Source organism: Calonectris borealis, chromosome 1 (assembly GCF_964195595.1).
Source record: "Calonectris borealis chromosome 1, bCalBor7.hap1.2, whole genome shotgun sequence".
Taxonomy (NCBI): domain Eukaryota; kingdom Metazoa; phylum Chordata; class Aves; order Procellariiformes; family Procellariidae; genus Calonectris; species Calonectris borealis.
In genome coordinates, this window is record NC_134312.1 from 211,944,873 (window position 1) to 211,966,941 (window position 22,069).

Here is a 22,069-nt window from a genome sequence, read left to right on the forward strand (position 1 = left end):
AGTTGCAAGTAATGCAAAACAGAAACAGGATTTTATTGTCAAACAGCACATTACTCAAAAAAAAAAAAAAAAAGAAAAACCTTCAACCTGTATTATTCATAGTATCCTCCCGCATTTAACTGCAACTGGCACAAAGTATTTCTTGAAATAGCCGTAACAACTCGGACACAGTGGCAATTTTGTACAGAGAGCACTCGATAAGCTGGTGAGAAAAATCACCCAGGAATGCCCAGTGCAAGTACCATCCTTTACAATATTACCAGCTTGCCTTTAGCAAAAACTTACAACTACAGGATCAGCAAAAGCACAGCTTAGAAGTGGATTTCTGTTGTTGCTTCTTCTCTTGCCATAGCAAGTCTCACTCCTCTTTCTTTCATCCCTCTATGTATCACCGCCACAAAGCATGAAACAATAACAAAAAATTTAGCATATATGGAAAGTGACATGGGAGGGCCCTTGGCCTCAAACATTATATTGTACCATATCTCTGTCAAACGTGGTACCTACTTTGCTGCCTGCCTGTGCCATATATCTTAAAGCAGGCTAATGGCTTTGATTTTTTTTAAATATTGCAAAGCATGGAGATTTAGTGATATTTTGAATCACTATGACTCCCATCCTGTAAAAAAACACACAAATATCTGGAGTTAAAGCTGACTGAAGAGCACTGGATAATTTCTCCATTAGATCCTGAGGGATTTCTTTTTAAGTCTGTGCTTCAGCGTTTTTGCATACTTCTAGACCAAATATTTCAAGCTTTAAGAGCACAACTTACATGCAGCCTTCACATTGACTGGTTGGAATAAACAAAGATACAGCCAAAATGAACCCAGATTTAGTCTATTTATGTAACCGAAAAACAATTCAACTGTGAAACCGCTTGGACTACTTTAAAACTGCAACAAACTTTGTGCTTAGCTGTATTACTTGTTCTCTATCACATACAGAAGCAGAGCATCACTCATTGGAATGCCTTTGATCAACTTGTTTGGTTCAGCATTTGTTTAATGTGAACAGTATTTCTTAGTAGCTTTAACTATTTCTTAATTGGACTTGAAATACAAATTTAAAAAAGTATTTCTGAAACAGCAGACATAGGGAAGGGAAGGAGCTGGTACGTCTGAAAGGAACAGCAACGAGGTCAGCAGGCTCTCAGCTTCATTAGCAGGCTGTTAAAGTGAACATGGTCATAGCAGCTCTCAGAGGTTTTCTAAAAAACGTCACAAGTTTGGATGTACAAAATTATTGCACTCTTCTTACACTCTTGACTGTCCTCTGAGCATTTCTATTCATTATCACTGGTCTTTAATGTATGATCACTGCACTGCACTGCATCTGGGAAGACAGATGTACCCTTCCTCCCATACTTTGCTTTCATACTACTGATCACAAGCATGGCTGTATATTTCTTATTTTAAAACATTATCTCTTCCTTGGTATATGAGGACCTATGTACAATATTTCATAAATGGCAGATGCACTGAGGACCTAACATCAGCATAGCAAGAAATAAAACACGGAATCTTCATATTTCTGTGTAAACTTTATCCAGATGCAATGGCCGAGAACAGTTTCTCCAACTCCCATACCCAGGACTTCAATAATACCCTCTCTGTGTCTCTTTCTGGGCTCTTGCTAAATTTCTCTTCATATTAATTGCAACAAAATTCATCCTGTCCTTTCCCCGCAAACCCATCATTTTGTTTATCATCTGCTCATTGCTTTAGCTAGAATAGACTCTATGTTTTCTCATCTTTCTTCCACTTGTTGTATCTGTAACATTCCCACAAACCAATTCCCATTACGTCAGCCCAGCTCCAGTCCCTTCATCTCTTTTGCCACAATATTCTCATTTCTCATCTTTAGATTGTACTTCTCTGCCTCCTTTTCATCCTATCTTTCTTGTCTTATTTTTCAAATTTATACCTTTCCACTCCCTAATGCTCTCTCTATAGCTGGGCCAGATTGCTACACCTCTTCCTTCCATCACACTCAAGAACCAGTCCTCAACAGCATCACTCTGCCTTTTGCATCCAGCTGCCTTACCTTATGCTTGAGCTTTACATCATTTAACCCGTGTCCCTCAAGAGCAACTTGTTAATATTAACATTTCCAATTTTGTAAGTACAACACCATACATTAGAAGCCATAGTACAAAACGAGGAAAGCCTTTGATATAGTGATGCACAGTTTGAATTTCAAACATATCATGTAAAGAAACTTCCATTTTTTATCTGATAAAGGCATAAAAAATGCATTTTGTAGTTCAGCATAGGCTAGGATAACTGCCTCTTTGGTGTAGCATTCCAATGACAACATATCAATTTTCCTAAATTTTTGTTTCCCAGAAGTTTTGTATCAAATTGGCCCTAGTCCAGATTAGTGTCTTCCTATCTTGCATATTGAAGGCAGCCTTTGTTTGTTTTGTTTGCAACACAAAAATAATCTAAAGACACGGTGTCTTCAACTTAAAAGCATCTACTCAACTGTTGAGCTCTTCACAACGAAGTATGCCATAAGTGTTTTGAAACATAAGAGCTATACATCTTACTCATGGGCAGTCAATTAATATCATCTACTTTTCCAGATAAAAATAACTGAAGAGATTACATTTCACTTTCCACCTTTTGTTGGAATCTTGGAGTTCCTCTTGATCTCAAATTATCCATGAAGAATCATCTTATACGTTCATTACCAATGCATCTCTTACAATCCTAGAAATTTCTTGACTTTAACATGTGCAATCCAAAATAGAACTTGAAAGGCTCCGTGTTTCTGTGTGGTCCACAGCACTGACTACTGCTACTCTGCTCCAGGGTATTAAAGAAACGTCAGGTCTCAGACTGCAACTAGTTAAAAATTTCCAAACCCACATGTTCAACAATGTTAGGGCTCAGGCATATTAATTTACTTCTAAAAACTTTGACTGACTTCCAGCAAGAAGCTCAGAAGTTGATTTTAGACTTTGCATATCAAAACTGAAACTACAGATCCTTTATTCCTATGCTTATTTCTAGTTCTTATCTAAAAAAAAAAAAATCCAAGCCCTTAAGTGCATTGTTGTATAGCTTCAATTTAGCAGAAAGCTAGTCTAAGAAAGCATTTTTATTTGATTTTTCCATAGAGCATACATAACCTAAACAGCTTATTTTTAGTCTGTCATTTTATTGTGTAAGCAGCAAGGAAATGCAACCGGGGAGTTCAAGTTCACATAAATCTATAATCACTGACTTATTTAAAATTAGCCAGGACACTTATTCATGCGTGTCTAGTAGCTCCAGATTAGAAATCAATAAAAATGTCACCTTTAGAACAAGAGTCCTTAGACTCACTGCATTTCACTCACTGAACTGAGAAACAGCAGCTATGCATAAAGACTTTAACACACCTTTCCCCCTTTCACTAAGTAAATTCATCTCCGAGGACAAATTGTCACGCATTGCCAACAGAACAATAGACGTAAAATTTTCTGATTTAAAAGCCCTAATATGGCTATAAAAATTCACTGCAGCAACAGTCATGATAATTACTTATAATAACCAATAAACCTAATTACAATTACATCCTGTCTGTCTAACCAGGCAAAGGCACACATGAAGAATCAAACAAAAAGCCTCAATTATTATTGCTCAGGCTGCAAAACATAGCGTAGCAAAACATGAAACAAAACAAAGGAATACATTTAGTTCAATGAATATCTTAATAGGTCCTGACACTAGTTTTACAGAAGGCAAGAAATGCAGTGTAATTTCACAATCTAGCTGCCATCACTAGTGATTAAAATTTGCCAGCTTTCAGAATGGGGCATGCTGCAATCTAACGATGACAGAAAAAAAAAATGTTTTAAAGGCTTAGTAAATTTCTAAGTGAATCTTACCAAAGCATATAAAGTTCTAAACCAAAGACAAGCAACACAAATAGGGAAACACAGTGATTACATGGCTTGCTAACAAGGTAAGTATGTCATGATCAAGGGCAGTTTACAAAGCAAACTCTGGTAGCCCTGAGTTCACTAAAGATTTGTGACTAAAATAAACCATTATGCTGAAGAGAATATCCGTTGCACTGAACGGCGTCAATAAAATGTAACCGCATCAGTTGGCTTTTCCCTTACAACACCATCCAACATCATGTGAACTGTGTGGCATCACAGCTTCAGAGCCGTGAATGTGATGATAGCTTTCTCAGAATTGGGATACTCAGAGGTGCTGCTATTTAAGCACATCTATTTCACCCTTCTCTTGAAAAGTCCATCCCAAATGAATGATGACAGGCCCAACTAATTATCACCATTTTTATAACCTATGTTTCTTGAACGAGGAGTTTCTACACAGTTGCTCTTTTGAATTCAAGGAAAACTTCAAACCTTTCAAGGTTAACGTATCCTTGTAGGAATCCAACTTTGTTCCCACGTGTTATTGAGGGTCTGAACATCTAATTAATTAAATTTCAAGAATGGGATTTTTCATCTTTCCAAATTAGAAAAAAAACTTCACAAAGAAAAGGAATCCTAAAGGCTACTGTATGAGCCATCCAAGTCAAGTAGGTATAAAAGTTAAAATGGTATTTGACAATAATAAAATTAATGGCAAGAATCAATTTCTTCTCTTCTGAAGACTGTAAGCTCCACTCATGAGTCTGTCTGTAATGACAGGCAGTTATGAATACAGAATAACCCAAGAAACAATTTCTGCCTAAAAGAAATTGTTAAGTGCCAGAATTTGAGAGAGAAGGCTGTAATGGGTTTGGCAAACGCATATAAGGAGTTTCCAGGACATTTACCTGCTAGCAAACATATGATGTCACCTCCTTCCAAAAGCCCCCACCTCCCAAAATCTTCAGAATTATAAGAGTCACCATCAATGACTTTACAAGGATGGAAGAGAAGGTATCAATTTTATCACCCTAGTCTGTACTGCAATACATTGCCTTTGTCTCATCACTTTTACTCACGAATCTTTTCATCATCATCAGAGGGTTCTACACTTGCACGACTCTTTTGAGGCCCCAGCAAATTGTTACAGTAGTCTGGAACACAACTCTTAGGTCGTTTCCTTTTTTTGTAGTTTCCATGACAACTCAAACCTTATAAAAACCTCAGATAATTCTTTTGGCATTATAAAATCAGTTCTAAAGGAGTATGATCTTCTAACAGAAGTATTACATATTTAGAAAAAGTTCATGCACAAAGCGTCATTTAGATAATTTCACTACTGTTATGTATTTGAATGAGATTATAAGGAATATGACTGTCGTGGTTTAACCTGGCAGGCAGCCAAACACCACGCAGCCGCTCACTCACTCCCCCCACCCCCAGCGGGACGGGGAGAGAATCGGAAGGGTAAGAGTGAGAAAAACTCGTGGGTTGAGATAAAGACAGTTTAATAGAACAGAAAAGGGAAAATAATAATAATGATAAAATATACAAAATGAGTGATGTACAATGCAATTGCTCACCACCCACGCTGACCGATAACCAAGTAGCGATCGGTACTTCCTGGATCACGCCTACCCTTCATATACTGAGCATGACGTCACATGGTATGGAATACCCCATTGGCCAGCTGGGCTGGCTGTCCTGATTGTGTTCCCTCCCATCTCGTGTACCTAGCTCAGTCAGTAGGCACGGGAGCTGTCCTTGGACTAGGAGGGCACTTAGCAACAACTGAAAACATCAGTGTGTTATCAACATTCTCCTCATACTAAAACCAAAACACAGCACTAGGAAGAAATTTAACCCTATCCCAGCCGAAACCAGGACAATGACACAAAAAATTTAAATCTGTACAACCACATGGTAAAAATGTTTCCATGTGCAATATTTGATATCAGTTTGAGAAACAATTAATTATAAAACTAAAGTATATGGTGTTGGATTACTCATCTGTAAAATAATGAACGTTAAAAGTACCAGATGCCATTTTACTATGAAGGGGATATACAAAATTACCCATTTTTCTGGGGCTAAGATACATGAAATTTTGAGCATAGCACAATGAAATACATTTCAGCCTCTGCTTTACAGCTATTTCGAAAAGACCTATAGTCACAATTTGCTCTTAAGATATTTTATTTACCTAATAACATATCATTCTTGAAGAAAAACAAAAATCCTGGAAGCGTTAAAAAGGCAATGAATCTCAGCATCAATTTTAAACAAGCTACATTTCCAATGGATCTTACATATTTTTATTCTTGAAATAAAGGATTACTTACTTGATTGGCCATGTAAATTGTGAGGAGACCCCTCCTATGAACAGAAACGATAAAATTAGTGAATGAATTAAACATTTTTTGCAAACTGAAGAAAAACACTTTAAGCGTTAAGAATATTTTATTAAAGAAGAGAGTTTAAAAAACAGATTATTGATGGAGGATGAATCATTACCACCCTATAGAAAAATAAGCATGAAGCCAAAAATAGCACCTTGATAGCACGGTATCCAAAGCGGTGAGGAATTACATGAACCAAGTTATATATAGCAACTTGCTATTGCACGAGTCCTGAAGCCTTCATGAAGGGGCAAGGCACCTTGAATTACACAGCACTTAACACAAAATAAAAGCCTACACACAAGCTGGTAACGTAAGCATACAAATCATGGCCAAAGCCCAAGTTAAATTGTGAATTTACAGAAAAATGCATGTGTGTAAGCTTCTGTTTTGTGATCAGTGCTATGTGAACTCAAGACACCTTAGCCCTTCTGCTTACATTATCATGAAGTGTTTTCTACTGAGGCCAATGATGCAGAAATCTTGGCTCAAACCAGTATGCCCTGCCTTTTCTAGCTGAGAGTCATAACGCCAACAGTGCCCTGGCACAGCCACCACTATTTTCTCTTCTAACCTTCATCTAATTTTTTTTTTCTTTTTTTCCCCTTTCTATTTTTGGATCTGTCCTTATATCTCAGCCCATAGCTCACACTGCTATTTAGATAGGAAAAGTATAAACTTGAGCTCACGCTCTCACACTTTTGCTGATGCTACTGCAGTACAAGACCAAAACTGAACTCTTGACTACGCAGATGTGACCTGCTCCAGTAACAGACTGTGTGAGACATCACTGTAGGGTCCAGATGAAAAAAAATACAGTTATTTTCTGTGCATCATTCATAAGTCACCATTGGCCTTGAGAAAGGGGAAAACCTTACCACTGCGGATTTGCTTTGCCCTCATTGCTTCCTCCTCTTCCGCAAAGATTAGCTTAGACACTATGGCCAAAGGTTGGAAAACTCAGTTTCAGTATTTCTTTCTGGAATGCTGTTCTTAACTTCTTGATTTTACTGTCCCCCTTGTAGTATTTGGGATTTTTCTTATTGTCCCCTCTTCTGTTACACACAAAACTTGAAAATAACACAGAAGGCACCACATGTTTAACCGTTACAGTTTCTCAATGGGGAACTGAGTTTATAACCTGATCTCATCTTTGCCTTCACATCATTCAGGATTTTTTTATATTGCTACTACATTCATAACAGAAGGTCCAACTCAGGCTTGTATGTTCCATTTTGACATGAGACTAAGTTTTCAAGCATTCATAGAGTGCTTAAGAGAATGGTAGGTTAACTGAACATATCTTGCTAGGACATCAGTGGAAGAAGCAAGCAAAACAAAATCACAGGTAGCAGGAAACAGAGAAATTCCTATTGCATAGTTCCCAGGCTTCAACCATCTGAAAAAAAGTTTATTCAGTATTTTCCGATGCCATGTTTAGGTGTTTATAACTTTACCAAGTTACACATCCAGATCAAGGTTCTTCACAGCAGATATCTAAGGTACAGGGATATAATCCACTCAAAAGTTTTAGTGCTTTCACATCACGTTGAATTTGTGGGAAGCAACAATGCACCGTACTGAGTTCCACAAGTTGCTCTCTATTGACAGGTAAGATTCAAATTTGGCTTAAGTTCAAAACTTTAACTAGCAAAATCAGTTTGGGTTTTGTTTTGTTTTGTTTTTTAAAGCAGAGTTACGAATCTGCTCTCTGTAAAGCTAAGGAAAAAAAAAAGCTAAGGAAAAAAAAAAGCTAAGGAAAAAAAAGCCTGAATCTAAAGATTTGGTGAGGGTGAGGCACACAAGAAACAAAAAGACAACAGATAAGGAATAGGGTCTGTAAAGGTTAAAGCAAACAGACCTCTACAACTTGTAATAAAGCATCAAAATACTGCATGATGTTTCTGACCAGGAAGGGGTGAAAATTCATCTCATGTAATAGATGAATTCAACTCTCAAGCTGGTCTGTAAACAATCTCCTAGTCTTTCAGCCGATTAGCTCAGACGATAAAATAATATTGGTGTCCTGATCCTCCTGATTACCAAATTGGCAGCCAATACAGTTCTGTGTACTGTAAATTTTATTTTAATTTGTTCTTGTGGGGAAAAATACTGGATTTCATGTTTCTTGGATTATTTTTGTTTTATCCGTGCAATAGCATTAAAAGTTTAGAATAAATATCCAAACACTCAGCTGTTTGGAAACACAGAATTAAATTTACCCATGAGAGCTAACCTGGTAACTCAATACACTTTGAATATTCTGGAAAACACGAGAACTTCAATAACATCCTGCAGTAACACACTTACCTGCGAGAAGTTACCATAAGCTACTGAGTGACAGACGCAGCTTTAAGAGTATAGTGTGTGCATTCACAATTGTATTATATACAGCGTGCACAAAACAGCATCACTATTTTATGGGTGCATAATTTACTTGGTGGATTCTCTCCTTCAGTTTCCATGTCACACAGGCCTGGCCTTTTAGCCTCCCACTTTTAAAAAAAAAAAAAAAGGTACTAAAAAACTAAGAATTTGATCTAACAAAGTTTTAGCTTCTATTGTGGTCCCTTTTGGCTAAGTGTAAAATGCAACTCACCAACTGCAAAGACAAAGAAAGGAAAAGGGGCTAGGGAAGAGGAAGGAAAGAAATCAGAAGCTGCAGTGCTGCTGCAGCGAGACCGATGCGAGAAGTAGGTGGTCGGGAGGAGGGAAAACGTGCAGACAACAAATGTGCACAAGGAAGTAACTTCTGGAGCTGAAAATACAGCAAGTTGCTAGATGACATCATCTGAAACTGCCTGTGGCAAGTCCGAAGTCCGTCTCTATCTGCTGCTGTACAAGGCCCTGGCTAACTCCAAGCAGAAAGTTTTCTTTCTCCAAATTAATTCTGTGACTGTTTTAAAAATAAATACCCCCATGTTTCTGAGGGAGGGGGGAGAGAGGGTGGGGAAAGGGACTCTTCCTGGCCCTGTGCAAATGTAATCCCACAAGCCTAACCCAACCCCGAACCCAACTGTTAAAGTGGGTGGAAGTTCAGAAAATGATGCACTATTTTGTAGCAATGACAGCTGATGGAAAACAGGACAGAAAGATGGAGGTCGGCCAAGCAAAAGGGTCACTGGTGCAACCCCAGGACTGTATTAAAACTGCAGCTGGTAAATAAGAGAAGAATATAATTGGGAAATGGTATTACAAGAGCGGGAAATAATTAAACAACAAAAATAATTAGTCAGCCATGTCTAACCACCTGCTTTGGGGAGGTTTAAAGATACTAATAAACAGCTACCATTTCCCGCCACAAAGTCCATGAACCAGCGTTGAACGTTAATCTCAGGAGCACCAACATCAGCAGGTAGTTACACCAGCGATGGTCCGGCCAGGTCACTACAGGAAAGCCCAAGCAGATGCACACAAATCCTTACTGCCCCTTCCTCCTCCATCGTCTCTGTCTCACGCCATTTTCTTCCAGAGGCCGCTCTCATCAAGAGATCTTCATCTCATCTCATCTTCCCACTGCCTCCCTCTCACCTCTTCAACTGATAATACCTCCCACACCCTTTCTAATGACATATGTGTTCTTTAATTCGGGAGGGAAAAACACAAGCTAGCGGCAAAATTCATGAGCAACAGACCAAGGCTGAACTAGGACAAGGACATAAGTCAGCATCCAAGAGAGCTGCATCTGTGGGACAAGAGATGGGATGGCACGTCCTGGTCCATCCGGCCAGTCTGTTGTGTTAAATTAAAGAACCGAAGAAAAATTGTTCTGAAAAAGTCTTAACAAGACTTAACAAGGAGGATTGCACGAAAGCAATCACATTTTTTAATTATCCTTTAATTCAAGTACCAAAGAACAGTAGTGTTTAGCATACGTTTCGTTTTGTTTCTCCTTTTTTTTTTTCCCTAGTTCACACTTGCATATGAATTTTCTTGTATGCTTGTTAGAGAACTGCGCAGACAATGTCTCAGAGTTTAGTTATTCAGCACAGGTCATGCCATCTGTGGCTGAACAATTCCAATCTCGTGGATTCCACTTTTAATGTTTAAATTACAACAGATCACAGGCTTCCAGAAGATAATTCTCTTGTTCATTTATAACTTCCTCAAAGAAAAGTTTCACTTGATAAAATTTGTTTTTCGGACAACGTGGTAATGTTCAGACCAAATTCTAACAGCAATAGCTCTTAAACTATGGCCTATAAACCTCAACAGAGAACCACATATTTTTGTGATTGCACTGCCCAGAGGAAAGAGTCTAAAATAACTGTTAAAAAAACCAAAAAGCTATAGGATAAAAATAGCAAGGAAGCCTAGCAGTGTACTGGGCTGTATTACCAGAAGTGTAGGTAGGAGGTCAAGGGAAATGATTAATCCCCTTTACTTGGCACTCACAGACTACTGCGCCTGGTTTTGGTCCCCAATACAAAACAGGCATTGATCAGCCGGCGGGGAGGACCGCGAGCATGGCCGGGGAGATTTTGACTTGACTTGAGGAAACAGCATTTTCTCCATGAAGACAGCCAAGCATCGGAACAGGGACCCAGAGGGGTTGTTGGACCTCTGTCCTCAGAGGTTTGCAAGGCTGACCGGACAAATCCCTAAGCAAACTGGTCTGAACCCAGTGCTGGTCCTGCTCCGAGCAGAAGGCTGCACTAGCTGACTTCCTAAGGCTCATCTGAACAATTCTATCACTCTACCAAAAAAAAAAAAAGGTAGAAAGCAACTTCAAAATATAATAATTTTTTCCACAGATTATAAAATCAGTGATAAATAATCTGGCTTCCTAACTAATATAAAACTCAAACTTTAATGAATTAGCCACTTCTTTAAAAAGATCAAATTTGTCTAAGTATTTCCAATGAAGTCACCACAACCACTGATAAGTTATTCTGATGCTACTTACCTTTACAATTTGCACCCTATTTTAGACAAGAATCTGTCCGGTCACTGAAACTGGTTACATCTTTACCTCCACTGTAACTCTACAGTCCAACCAAGCCACGCACATACCATTTCTTAAACAAAAACTGAGCTACTTCAGTTTTTCCACAATGTATGATTTAATCATACTCATGGTTCTTTACCGAAACTATCCCAATTTTTCAGAACTCACCTTCAAGGACTTAAAATGAAAATACAGGAAATAAAAACCAGATTAAAGATTCCCTATTCTTCGTTTAATCAACAGTATTTTAAAGTCAAAGAAATCACTAAGTGCCACTCTCAGACTTTTAATGCATCTGCCTGTGAGCAAGGTATTTATATTTTCATGTTAAGTACCGTAAATTCTGCAAAACTTATTTGATTGAGGCCAAAGTCCAATTCCCCTTACACATGAGTTAAAAATCCCATTCATGCCAATGGAAGCAGTGTCAACTGTCCAAATCGGTATGCCAACATATTGTTTGTGGAACAGTTTCCTAAAGAATGTTTTCTTGCTTAGCTTGACACATTATAAAATTCAAAGAATAACTTTACTTTCACAAGTAGCACGAGCTTTTACTTCATATAATAGCAAATCATACAAAATACCGATTTTTAAAATACAATCAAGATGTTTTTTCCTATGAAACTCACTGCCAGTTCTCTCTCCTTATTTATGGTTTTCCTTCAATATATTTATGGTTTTCCTTAAATATAGAGTTGTTGCTAAGCTAAAAAAAAAGCAACAAAAAAGGAAAAAAAAAAAAAACACAACCTTGCCTGAAGGTGGGATGAATCCTTAGAACACGCTTATGTTCATGGCAATTTTACCAGAAATTAACTATTGCAACCACAGCAGCACTCAAAAAAAATTTCCAACAGAAAGCAAACACCTTCTCTTTCTCTAAACAAGCAAAGAAGAGAGGTAGGCACCTGTCATTTTTAAGCTATTTCTCTCCTAATATTCATTCCTCCTTATGAATATTTATTTCTTTCGTATATTTTGCCTTGCCCTGTCCACCTTATATGTCTAATACACAGCACTCCAGTCCTTGCAGTTTTCTCATCAAGAACTTTTTTTGGCAATACGAAGTTTAAAGCATTGTTGTCTCTATTGCCTTGTTTTACTTAAACCACAAAGCCTTCTGAGTAGACATCCTGAAATCTAAACATTCACTGCAATTAATTAAACATAATTGAACTGCTATAATTGCATTTTTTTACCAGTCTTGTGGTTTTTATGATCTCATTTTTTTTCTTGCTCAAAACTAAAGGGGAAATAAGTGACCAAGTCAGAAATAACAGGAAATAACTACAGCAAGATGAATACCACTATGTACAAAATTCACATAAATTGACTAAACAGGCACCTCTTTCAGTGAGAATAGCTCTAGGTGTGAGCTGTAACAGTGAGCCACTAAATTCATACCACAGGGCGAGGTACACACTGGGGCAAGCTCACCCAGGCCCATACCCTGCTACAGCTCTTGTAACCCAGCGTACAGCAGCAGTTAGGAGTAGAGATGGCTACAAGGAGCCTGAAGATGCATAAAGCAGCATGTAAAAAATCTTTATGCATGCAATTAAGAGAACACGTTCTGTTATTAAACAGCCTCACTGTTTCTCCATGTATATAGTAAATTTAAACGGGGGGGGAGGAAGGGGGCGAAAACCCACAAAATAAAAATATCCAACTCGCTGCTAAGACAAGAATAATTTTAGCTTTGCTATAAAGCTTTTTAACTTCGTCCACTGTCCAAAATGTCATGTTCCTGCTATTTGCTTTTCCAAAAACTCTTAGCATTATCAAACCAACAAACATGACCTGAGAATAAATAGGTACTAGAATGAAACAAGTGAAACTTATTCTTGTGACCTACACAACAAGATCTGAACTATGCGTGGCTTTAACATAAGAAAATATACGTTTTTTATAAGTTTCCTACAAATTCAAGTTTGAATTTTATACAAATACTACTGTTCGTTGAGTCTGCTGCATATTCTGACAGTTATCACCTTATTTTAACCGATAACGCTTTTTTTGATTTTCTACAAGTCTAAGAAATCACAAATAAAAATACTTTCAAAGGAATCGGTGGATTCAAAGGGATATATGGGGTGGAATGTAAAAAAAAAAAGGTAAAGAGCACATAACTTATGCTGTACTTACTTGTTATAATAAAATTTGAGAACATTTGTCTTTTTTTAAAAAAAAAAAAAGAAAGAAAGAAATAGTTAACTCTGGCTTTAATTTCTGAACATAAACTAAGAAGCTAACATAATAGTTTGTAATGGCTCCCCAGACAGGATTTGTGGTCTGCAAAAACAGGAAGAATTCCTCCCCCCAGCTTCCCTCCCCCCCAGACACTGTAAAACACACCACTTTATAACCTGCAGAATTAAATCAAACACACAAATCACAGGTTTCCCCTGAAAAGAAAAAGGTCAAAATGAAGAAGGGGGTTTTTTTCTGCTCTACAGCAGCTTGACACCACAAGCTAACCAACTATAGATCTGGAGTTGCGATTGCATCCCTGTAATAACACAAGTACTACAGATTATGTTTAGGGTATCGTTAATCTCTCACACCCACCAATTTCCTACTGACAGCTGGAGGCCAGCAGTGAAATCCTGGTGCAAAAGTTCACTTAAAATCAGCAGGAACAGATAAGCTTTCAAAATAATGCTGAAAATTATGAAAACAGACCTAAGCAATAAGTTTTCAAAAAAGAATATGATTACTTTTTGAGCTTGGTAAATACCAGTAGCAAGTCTTTCACACGAAGATAATGTTCAGACACATAACTTCGTATCAAAAAATACATTTTAAGGACCCACAGGCCACTGGGTCTTTTAAGGAATTTTCTATTTCAAAATTTGGGGTTGTTTAAAGTAGGAAATGGACACTTTACAGGTTGGGAAATTGAAGTGGCTCAAAACTGCAAATCAGTACTACTTGCTTCGGGCACATTACACGTTAAGTAAAACGGTTATTTTTTCTTGCAAATACTCAGAATTTGTTGTTCTTAAAAGGAAAGAAAAGAAACTCAACATGTTCTATGATTTGAACACATGCCAAAGAAAGGGTATGAGAAAACTGGAAAGGGAGAGAAGCCAAAGAGAAAATATATCTACAGTAATACATTCCAGTTAAATTAGTACCAATAATTCTTACTGAGTTTTCAGCTAGTGCAACACAAGATAACATCTATAGTTTAATTTTTTAACTGTTTTATACTCTATTTTATACAGATTTTTTTTCAACATTCCCTCCCTCTTCCTCCTCCCCCCGTTTCTCTATGGTGTCTACAGAGCCAACAGAGTCAAAACAAAGGCTGACCTACAGAGGGGAAAAAACCTCTTAATTAAAGTGTGATTTAATCTCACAAGATTCCATGAAGAGATAAAAATCAGATTCCAAAAAGCTTATTAGTTTCATAAAAGGATTGACTAGTAGATAACAGAAGAACAACAAATTAATCAAACCTCAGGAAAAGAAATGAAGGATTTCCAGCAATTTTTTAAATTATTAACATTCTTGATATAGAAGGTCTATCTAGTGTTAAATGAGGCCTCAAAAACAATTTCTTTGGACTGTTGATAGTAACACAGAATTGTTTTTAATCGGCTCTGTCAATCAAAAAGAAAACAGTTCTTTTTTGGGCACCTTCTCAGTTGGGATACAACATGTGCTGCTTGGCCGCTCTGTGTGGAAGGTATGCACGCAGGGCACAAAAGCAAATACTCTCTTTTTGAGTAAAACTGCTCTGGGGATCCTTAGCAGCAGCAGGTCATTGCTTCTACACATTCTGCTGGCAATCACTACTGTTTCATAGCAAAAAGAGAACATAATGAACAGAACTGTTAATAAAAATTAGGAAGAAGAGCAAGACAGGGGACAGACATTTCAGAGTTGCAAGATAGGCAATACTCACTGGCCTTGGACATATACCCAGTATATTTTGGGAGTGAGGACAGGAAGAAGGAGAAAAAAGTTCTCATATAAAGCTACTACTCTAGCAGACAGCTTGGGGTTATCCCAACACCAGTGGAAATTCATCCAGTATTTGACCTGCTCTTCTCCATCTCTACCCCCCAGCCCCTCTCAGGTTAAGAGCCATTCACCCGCACCCATCTCCACATCCCAAACCCAGCAGCTCGGTGAAAAGCGGCTCCAGAGGCTTCCCAAGAAGCCCCTTAAAATACCTGCCTTTCCCTCCCCAAGTTGTATTCTGTGCCCAGTTTGAGATGGTCCATTCATCCCCTGAGCTGGAAGACAGAGACGGCGAGCAGGATAAACCCCCCCATAATCCAAGAGGAAGAAGTTAACGACCTGCTATGGCACCTGGACGTTCACAAGTCTATAGGGCCGGATGGGATCCACCCGAGGGTACTGAGGGAGCTGGCGGAGGAGCTTGCCGAGCCGCTCTCCATCATTTACCAGCAGTCCTGGTTAACTGGGGAGGTCCCGGATGACTGGAGGCTCACCAATGTGACTCCCATCTACAAGAAGGGCCGGAAGGAGGATCCGGGGAGCTACAGACCGGTCAGCCTGACCTCGGTGCCGGGGAAGATTATGGAGCGGTTGGTTTTGAGGGCACTCACGAGCCTTGTACGGAACAACCAGGGGATCAGGCCCAGCCAGCACGGGTTCATGGAAGGCAGGTCCTGCTTGACCAACCTGATCTCCTTCTATGAGCAGGTGACCCGCCTCGTGGATGAGGGAAAGGCTGTGGATGTGGTCTACTTGGACTTCAGTAAAGCCTTTGACACTGTCTCCCACAGCATTCTCCTAGAGAAGCTGGCGGCTCACGGCCTAGACAGGCGTACTCTTCGCTGGGTAAAAAACTGGCTGGACGGCCGAGCCCAGAGAGTTGTGGTCAACGGAGTTAAATCCAGTTGGCGGCCGGTCACGAGCGGTGTTCCCCAGGGCTCAGTGCTGGGGCCGGTCCTGTTCAATATCTTTACCAACGATCTGGATGAGGGGATCGAGTGCTCCCTCAGTAAGTTTGCAGACGACACCAAGCTGGGCGGGAGTGTTGATCTGCTGGAGGGTAGGAAGGCTCTGCAGAGGGACCTGGACAGGCTGGATCGATGGGCCGAGGCCAACTGTATGAGGTTCAACAAGGCCAAGTGCCGGGTCCTGCACTTTGGCCACAACAACCCCATGCAACGCCACAGGCTTGGGGAAGAGTGGCTGGAAAGCTGCCCAGAGGAAAAAGGCCTGGGGGTGCTGGTTGACAGCCGGCTGAACATGAGCCGGCAGTGTGCCCAGGTGGCCAAGATGGCCAACGGTATCCTGGCCTGTATCAGAAATAGTGTGGCCAGCAGGAGCAGGGAGGTGATCGTGCCCCTGTACTCGGCACTGGTGAGGCCGCACCTCGAATCCTGTGTTCAGTTTTGGGCCCCTTACTACAAGAAGGACATGGAAGTGCTGGAGCGTGTCCAGGGGAGGGCAACGAAGCTGGTGAAGGGCCTGGAGCACAAGTCTTCTGAGGAGCGGCTGAGGGAACTGGGGTTGTTTAGTCTGGAGAAGAGGAGGCTGAGGGGAGACCTCATCGCGCTCTACAACTACCTGAAGGGAGGTTGTAGCGAGGTGGGTGTTGGTCTCTTCTCCCAAGTAACAGCGATAGGACGAGAGGAAATGGCCTCAAGTTGTGCCAAGGGAGGTTTAGATTGGACATTAGGAGAAATTTCTTTACTGAAAGAGTGGTCAGGCCTTGGAACAGGCTGCCCAGGGAAGTGGTGGAGTCCCCATCCCTGGAAGTATTTAAAAGACGTGTAGATGAGGTGCTTAGGGACATGGTTTAGTGGGCATGGTGGTGTTGGGTTGACAGTTGGACTTGATGATCTTAGAGGTCTTTTCCAACCTTAATGATTCTATGATTCTATGATTCCACAATACAAGTTTTTTGATAAGCTACTCAAATCATCATTTTTTTCATCTATTTCAAAAGACTTACGCAGCCTAATGCTCTTTTTCTAGTCAGTCAAACTAGTAGCTATTGTTTTGTTTGCATGTTTAGAGCTAATTTTCTCTTTAGACTCGTAATGTTTTAATGATTACATTTGTGATCGGATGACACTGTTTACAAAATACCTGAAGCAATATGCAAAAAAAGCTTAACGTGACAAATCAATCCAACTCAAACAGAAGACTACTGCAGTTTTTCACACAGTGCGACTATCTTCCAAATGCCCTTATTTTCAGAAGCAGCAGACCAGCTATTCCAACAGAAGTAGGGTATGGAGTTCGACTTGCCAACATAATGGTGCCATTTGCATTTTTTTCCCCTTTAGAACCCCAATGACAGCATATTAAGTCATATTAAAAACAGGTTTCAAATCCAGTTAGGAACTATGAATTAGTCATGCAGAAGACAGATTAAGGCTGTTAAGAGTGTGCCTACATCTGTAAGGGCCTGGAACACAAAGGGTCTCAAGGAACAGCAGTGTCAGAAGCCAATGTAAACCTTCTTTAGAAGGGTAGGTAAACCATACTAAAAATTTGACTGAGAGTCATTTCAACACATCCCTATTGACTGAGAAGTCAATTTCTGCCAGGACAGAATGAACTGTGATGAACTGTGCCAGATACTACAGACAGACATTAACGTGACATTTCACCTACCAAACACAGAAAGAAGCTATTGCCAAGTCCAGTTTGAACCTATTATTTTCTAACTTTAAGCTCAAGGATCCAAAATGCCAACAGTTGATATTACAACATTTTTGCTAGTTCCTCAGTCCATTGCTCATGAGGAATGAATAACAGACACTGAAGAAGAGCTTAAAAGGAAAAACTCATCATTGATGAAGTGAGATGGAGCACATACAAATTCCTTCAAGCAAACAAAATGATGTTGTACTACCATATTGTTTCAGTCTTTCACTAAAGTTGTAGCAGTCTGGATTGCGATGACAGGTACTGGCCAAAATTCATGAGACCTGTTTTACGCTTGCCTTTAATGCAATAGACTCTGTTGTTCCTGCTCTTCAGACAGACCACCTTTAGGAGAAGGTTTTAATGGCATACGCTTACTTTATCAAAAAGTTTCAATCTGTGGAGGTCAGTGGAGGTCATCTGATTACAAGAAACACTATGGAATCCATAGCACTTACTAAAGGAAATAAAAATGTGTCATTTTCTGTCCTGGGATGTGGAGGGGAGAGGGCAGGAAGGGGAAGCAAGATGTTTAACCACAGTATACTGCTGTAATCTTTACCACAGAAAACCCTTGCATGGTTAAATATAGCAAATCATTACCACTCTAGGCTTCTACCTCCACACTTTTCCTACTGCAGGAGCCAACAACAACGTTAATTCCTTGGGAGCAATGAGGCTACAGGAAAGAGTCACTTCATTCACAGAGGGTTTATAGGTGCGGCTCATATGGAAACAAAGATTTAAGCTCCTCTCATCTGTACTATCTAAAAACAATATCCTACGAGCAGACCTGAGGAACATATCACAGAAAAGTTCCCTCAAAGACTTTCAGCCATTGTACCAGAGGCATGGTAGGCACGGATGTTATCTCGCCAGGTAAATGTCAAGCTTTTCATTGCCACATCAGCCAGCACTACCACCAGCTCACCTAGGCAGCATCTGAAGTTTATTCTATACTAGCAGAATATTTATTATCCCCCCTCTGGGAGCTGCATGTTACACACAAGCATTCAAACACAGAAGATGTATTAAGTGTTTGCTTAAGCCAAGGAAATTCAAATGAGTGTCTCCTGGATGCTAGTGCTGAGCAGACAAAACAGAGTAATTAATCCACTGTTTGTGCCATTTGAATCCAAGTCAGATAGTCTTGCAGAATAGTCCAATGTTCAGCAGCAGTCTGAATTTTAACATTTTATCTGTAGGCATTTCAACAGGACTGTAAGTTTTCTGGGTTTTTTTGTGGGGTTTTGGGGGTTAATAGTGAAAACAAAATACAAAATTATACTAATACTCAGATGACTAAATCACTTTTACTAGTTTCCAGCCTACAAAGTGAACATTTCAAAAACAGATTTGCCAAAAGTGGTCCTTAGAATAATAAAAAAACCTAAACTTTAATTATAATCAAGTCTCAATTACTCATGGAGCAGCGCAGGAAGAGCTAGCTACACAGAGTCACCTGGGATCTACCAGAGCTTGCGCTTGACCTTAGCACTGCCCTTTGTCCATCCAGGCTGGCATCACGTGAACTGACAGAGGTAGTCCAGACCTTGATGGGTGCTGCCTGTGGTGTCTTTACATTATTACTCATGAAGTAACCTCACGGCTGGTGCTGTGCCTAAATCCTCCCGACACTCGGGGAACTAGAGACCATTGAGCAAATGCAACCAAATAGTCCTGCATGATCCAGCTCAGCCCTAACTGTAACAACACAAAGAGAAAACAAACCCAGTCTGTACACACTCACCCAGATACCTGCAACACATTCTCCAGTATCTCCAGAATCACAGGTATATATTTTACATGGGATCTTCCAGTATTCTTACTCTGTCTGCATGTGTTATCCCAGAAAATGGATTGTTGACTATAAAGCTGTAGCTGCTCTCCTGCTCTTCCATCTTGTGCAAGACTAACAAGGACTACACAAGCAAGCTGGACCAAATTTTTCCAACATTTGAACGCTGCAGGCTGAAAATTCCTGAAACTTGGTTGCTGAACACTTCTACAGACATGGTTACAGTTTTCCAGAAGCCTGATTAGTTTATAACCTGGGCTGATTGACTATAAATGCATGGGACTGGAATCCCTTTGCTCTGTTCACAACTATAGGATTCATCTTGCCAAACGTTTGCCATCTGAAGTGGATGAAATCTAGCTTAAGACAGTTATCTAGACTACCTTTGTAACTGAGAAATATAACAATGATTCACTCAACTGACTGGGAAGAGATGAATGGTATGAAATAGAAATACACATTTCAGGTGGTAGAAAAGTCGAAGTGTTGACTGTAACCACTTCTTTTTAAAAGGCATGCAGAAGTATAAGGATTATACCTACATCTTATGTGCATACACAGAATCACGAGGAGTAAAGGGCAGGGGTGAAGGATAGACTGATTGTAGGAATAATTAAGAGCACAGTATGGGAGAGAGGATCTTTCTTGCATAGAGAACAAAATGGTTTCCACAGTTCATTTAAATGCAGCAAATTTAACTCTGCAGCTACTTTTACAAATGGAGCACATAGTTTACATCTTGCTAGTGACACACCATCTTTTTATGACCCACAGAGGAAATCCATCTCCTTCACACAGGACTGCTTCACAATCCAGCTACAACTTAAGTGACAGCCTTGCCTTCATCCACTAGGCGGGTGACCTTATCATGGAAGGGTATCAAATTAGTTAAACAGGACTTTCCCTTTGCAAATCCACGTTGACTGTGTCTGATGATTGCACTGTTCTTTAAATGCCTTTCAGTAGTATCCAGTATAATCTTCTCCATAATTTTTCCAGGAACTGAGGTTAGACTAACAGGTCTGTAGTTTCCTGGGCCTTCCTTCACGCCCTTTTTGCAGATTGGAATAACGCTGGCTAGCTTCCAGTCAGCAGGGACCTCCCTGGACTCCAAAGACCTTTGGTAGATGATCGAGAGGGATCCTGCCATAACATCCACTAGCTCCTTCAGTACTCTGGGATGAATCCCATCAGGCCCCATGGACTTGTGAACACTCAGCTGATACAGCTGGCCCCTTACAATTTCAGTGTCCACAAAAGGAAAGTCACTGTTCCCACACTCATGGTCTTCTGACTCAGGGGACTGGGCAGCCCAAGGTCTACCAGTATTATTAAAGACTGAGGCAAAAAAAGCATGGAATGCCTCTGCTTTTTCTTCATCCCTATTAGTCAGGCGACCATCTTCAACATCAGTCCGATGTTTTCTTTAGACCTCCTTTTGCTATTAACGTACTTAAAAAAAAGCCTTTCTTGTTGTCAGATACAACACTGGCCGGTTTCAACTCTAATTAAGCTTTTGGCCTTTCGTGTCTTCTCCCTGCATATGCGAACCATATCTCTCTAATCTTCCTGCAAAGCCTGACCTCGCCTCCAGAGATCATACAACTTCTTTTTCCTCTTGAGTTCCACAAGGAGTTCCCTGTTCAGCCACGCTGGTCTTCTGCCCCGCTTGCTTGACTTATGACACAGTGGAATTGCCTGCTCCTGTGCTTATAGAAGGTGGATCTTAAAAACGGACTTCATTAACATTGATTTAACTGAACACAGTTAAATCAGCTTCAGGAACTTTTTCCAGAATTAACATGTAATGCTATAACAATAACTGAAAAATAGAAATCTCTTTGCAAATATCAACAAAGTTATGATTGCCAGGGATATACCTTACAGAGGTCATCAACCTTTCTAGTGTAAAATACCAGGCTATTGGGTTGGTTTTTTCCAAACTGGAGACTGAGTGTGTCAGGACAAACATAGCATAAGCCAGGTGATTGTATTTCTCAGAAAGACAAATTACCGAAAATCGTTGATTAGAAATACTTTAGCCCTGTGTTGGGCAAGAGCTCCCAGCTCTTAGAGCTCCCACTAAGACCCAAAGCCAGCAAGAGACTTTCCATGAAAAACACTCCCAAGAGCTGCCAGTCCTCAGCTACCTGCCATTCACAATGTTCCCACAATCACATCATCTTCCAGATCGACTCCTGCACTCCCAGGCAACCTTGAACGATCAGTGTTTTCCCTCCCTCTGCTAACTATAGCAGTAGCAGCCCTCAAAACGTGCAGCAAAATATGTTCAAATGTTTACATGCTGTTATTATAAAAACAGAGATATCTCAGACATTGGCTCTCACCAAGGCAGTTGCTGAAGCACAATGGATTTTAACACATTTTGGTTTGGAAACAAAAAGCGT

General features: G+C 39.9%; 1 protein-coding gene across 2 annotated transcripts in view; it reads right to left on the reverse strand.

Moving 5' to 3' along the window:
- Positions 1 to 22,069, reverse strand: part of TMEM135 (transmembrane protein 135) — a 185,549-nt gene that overhangs the window by 131,954 nt on the left and 31,526 nt on the right. For both annotated transcript variants that reach the window (XM_075140179.1, XM_075140180.1), the window contains exon 4: positions 6,217 to 6,250. In XM_075140179.1, the coding sequence (XP_074996280.1) occupies positions 6,217 to 6,250 (34 nt within the window). The remainder of the gene's footprint in view (positions 1 to 6,216; positions 6,251 to 22,069) is intronic.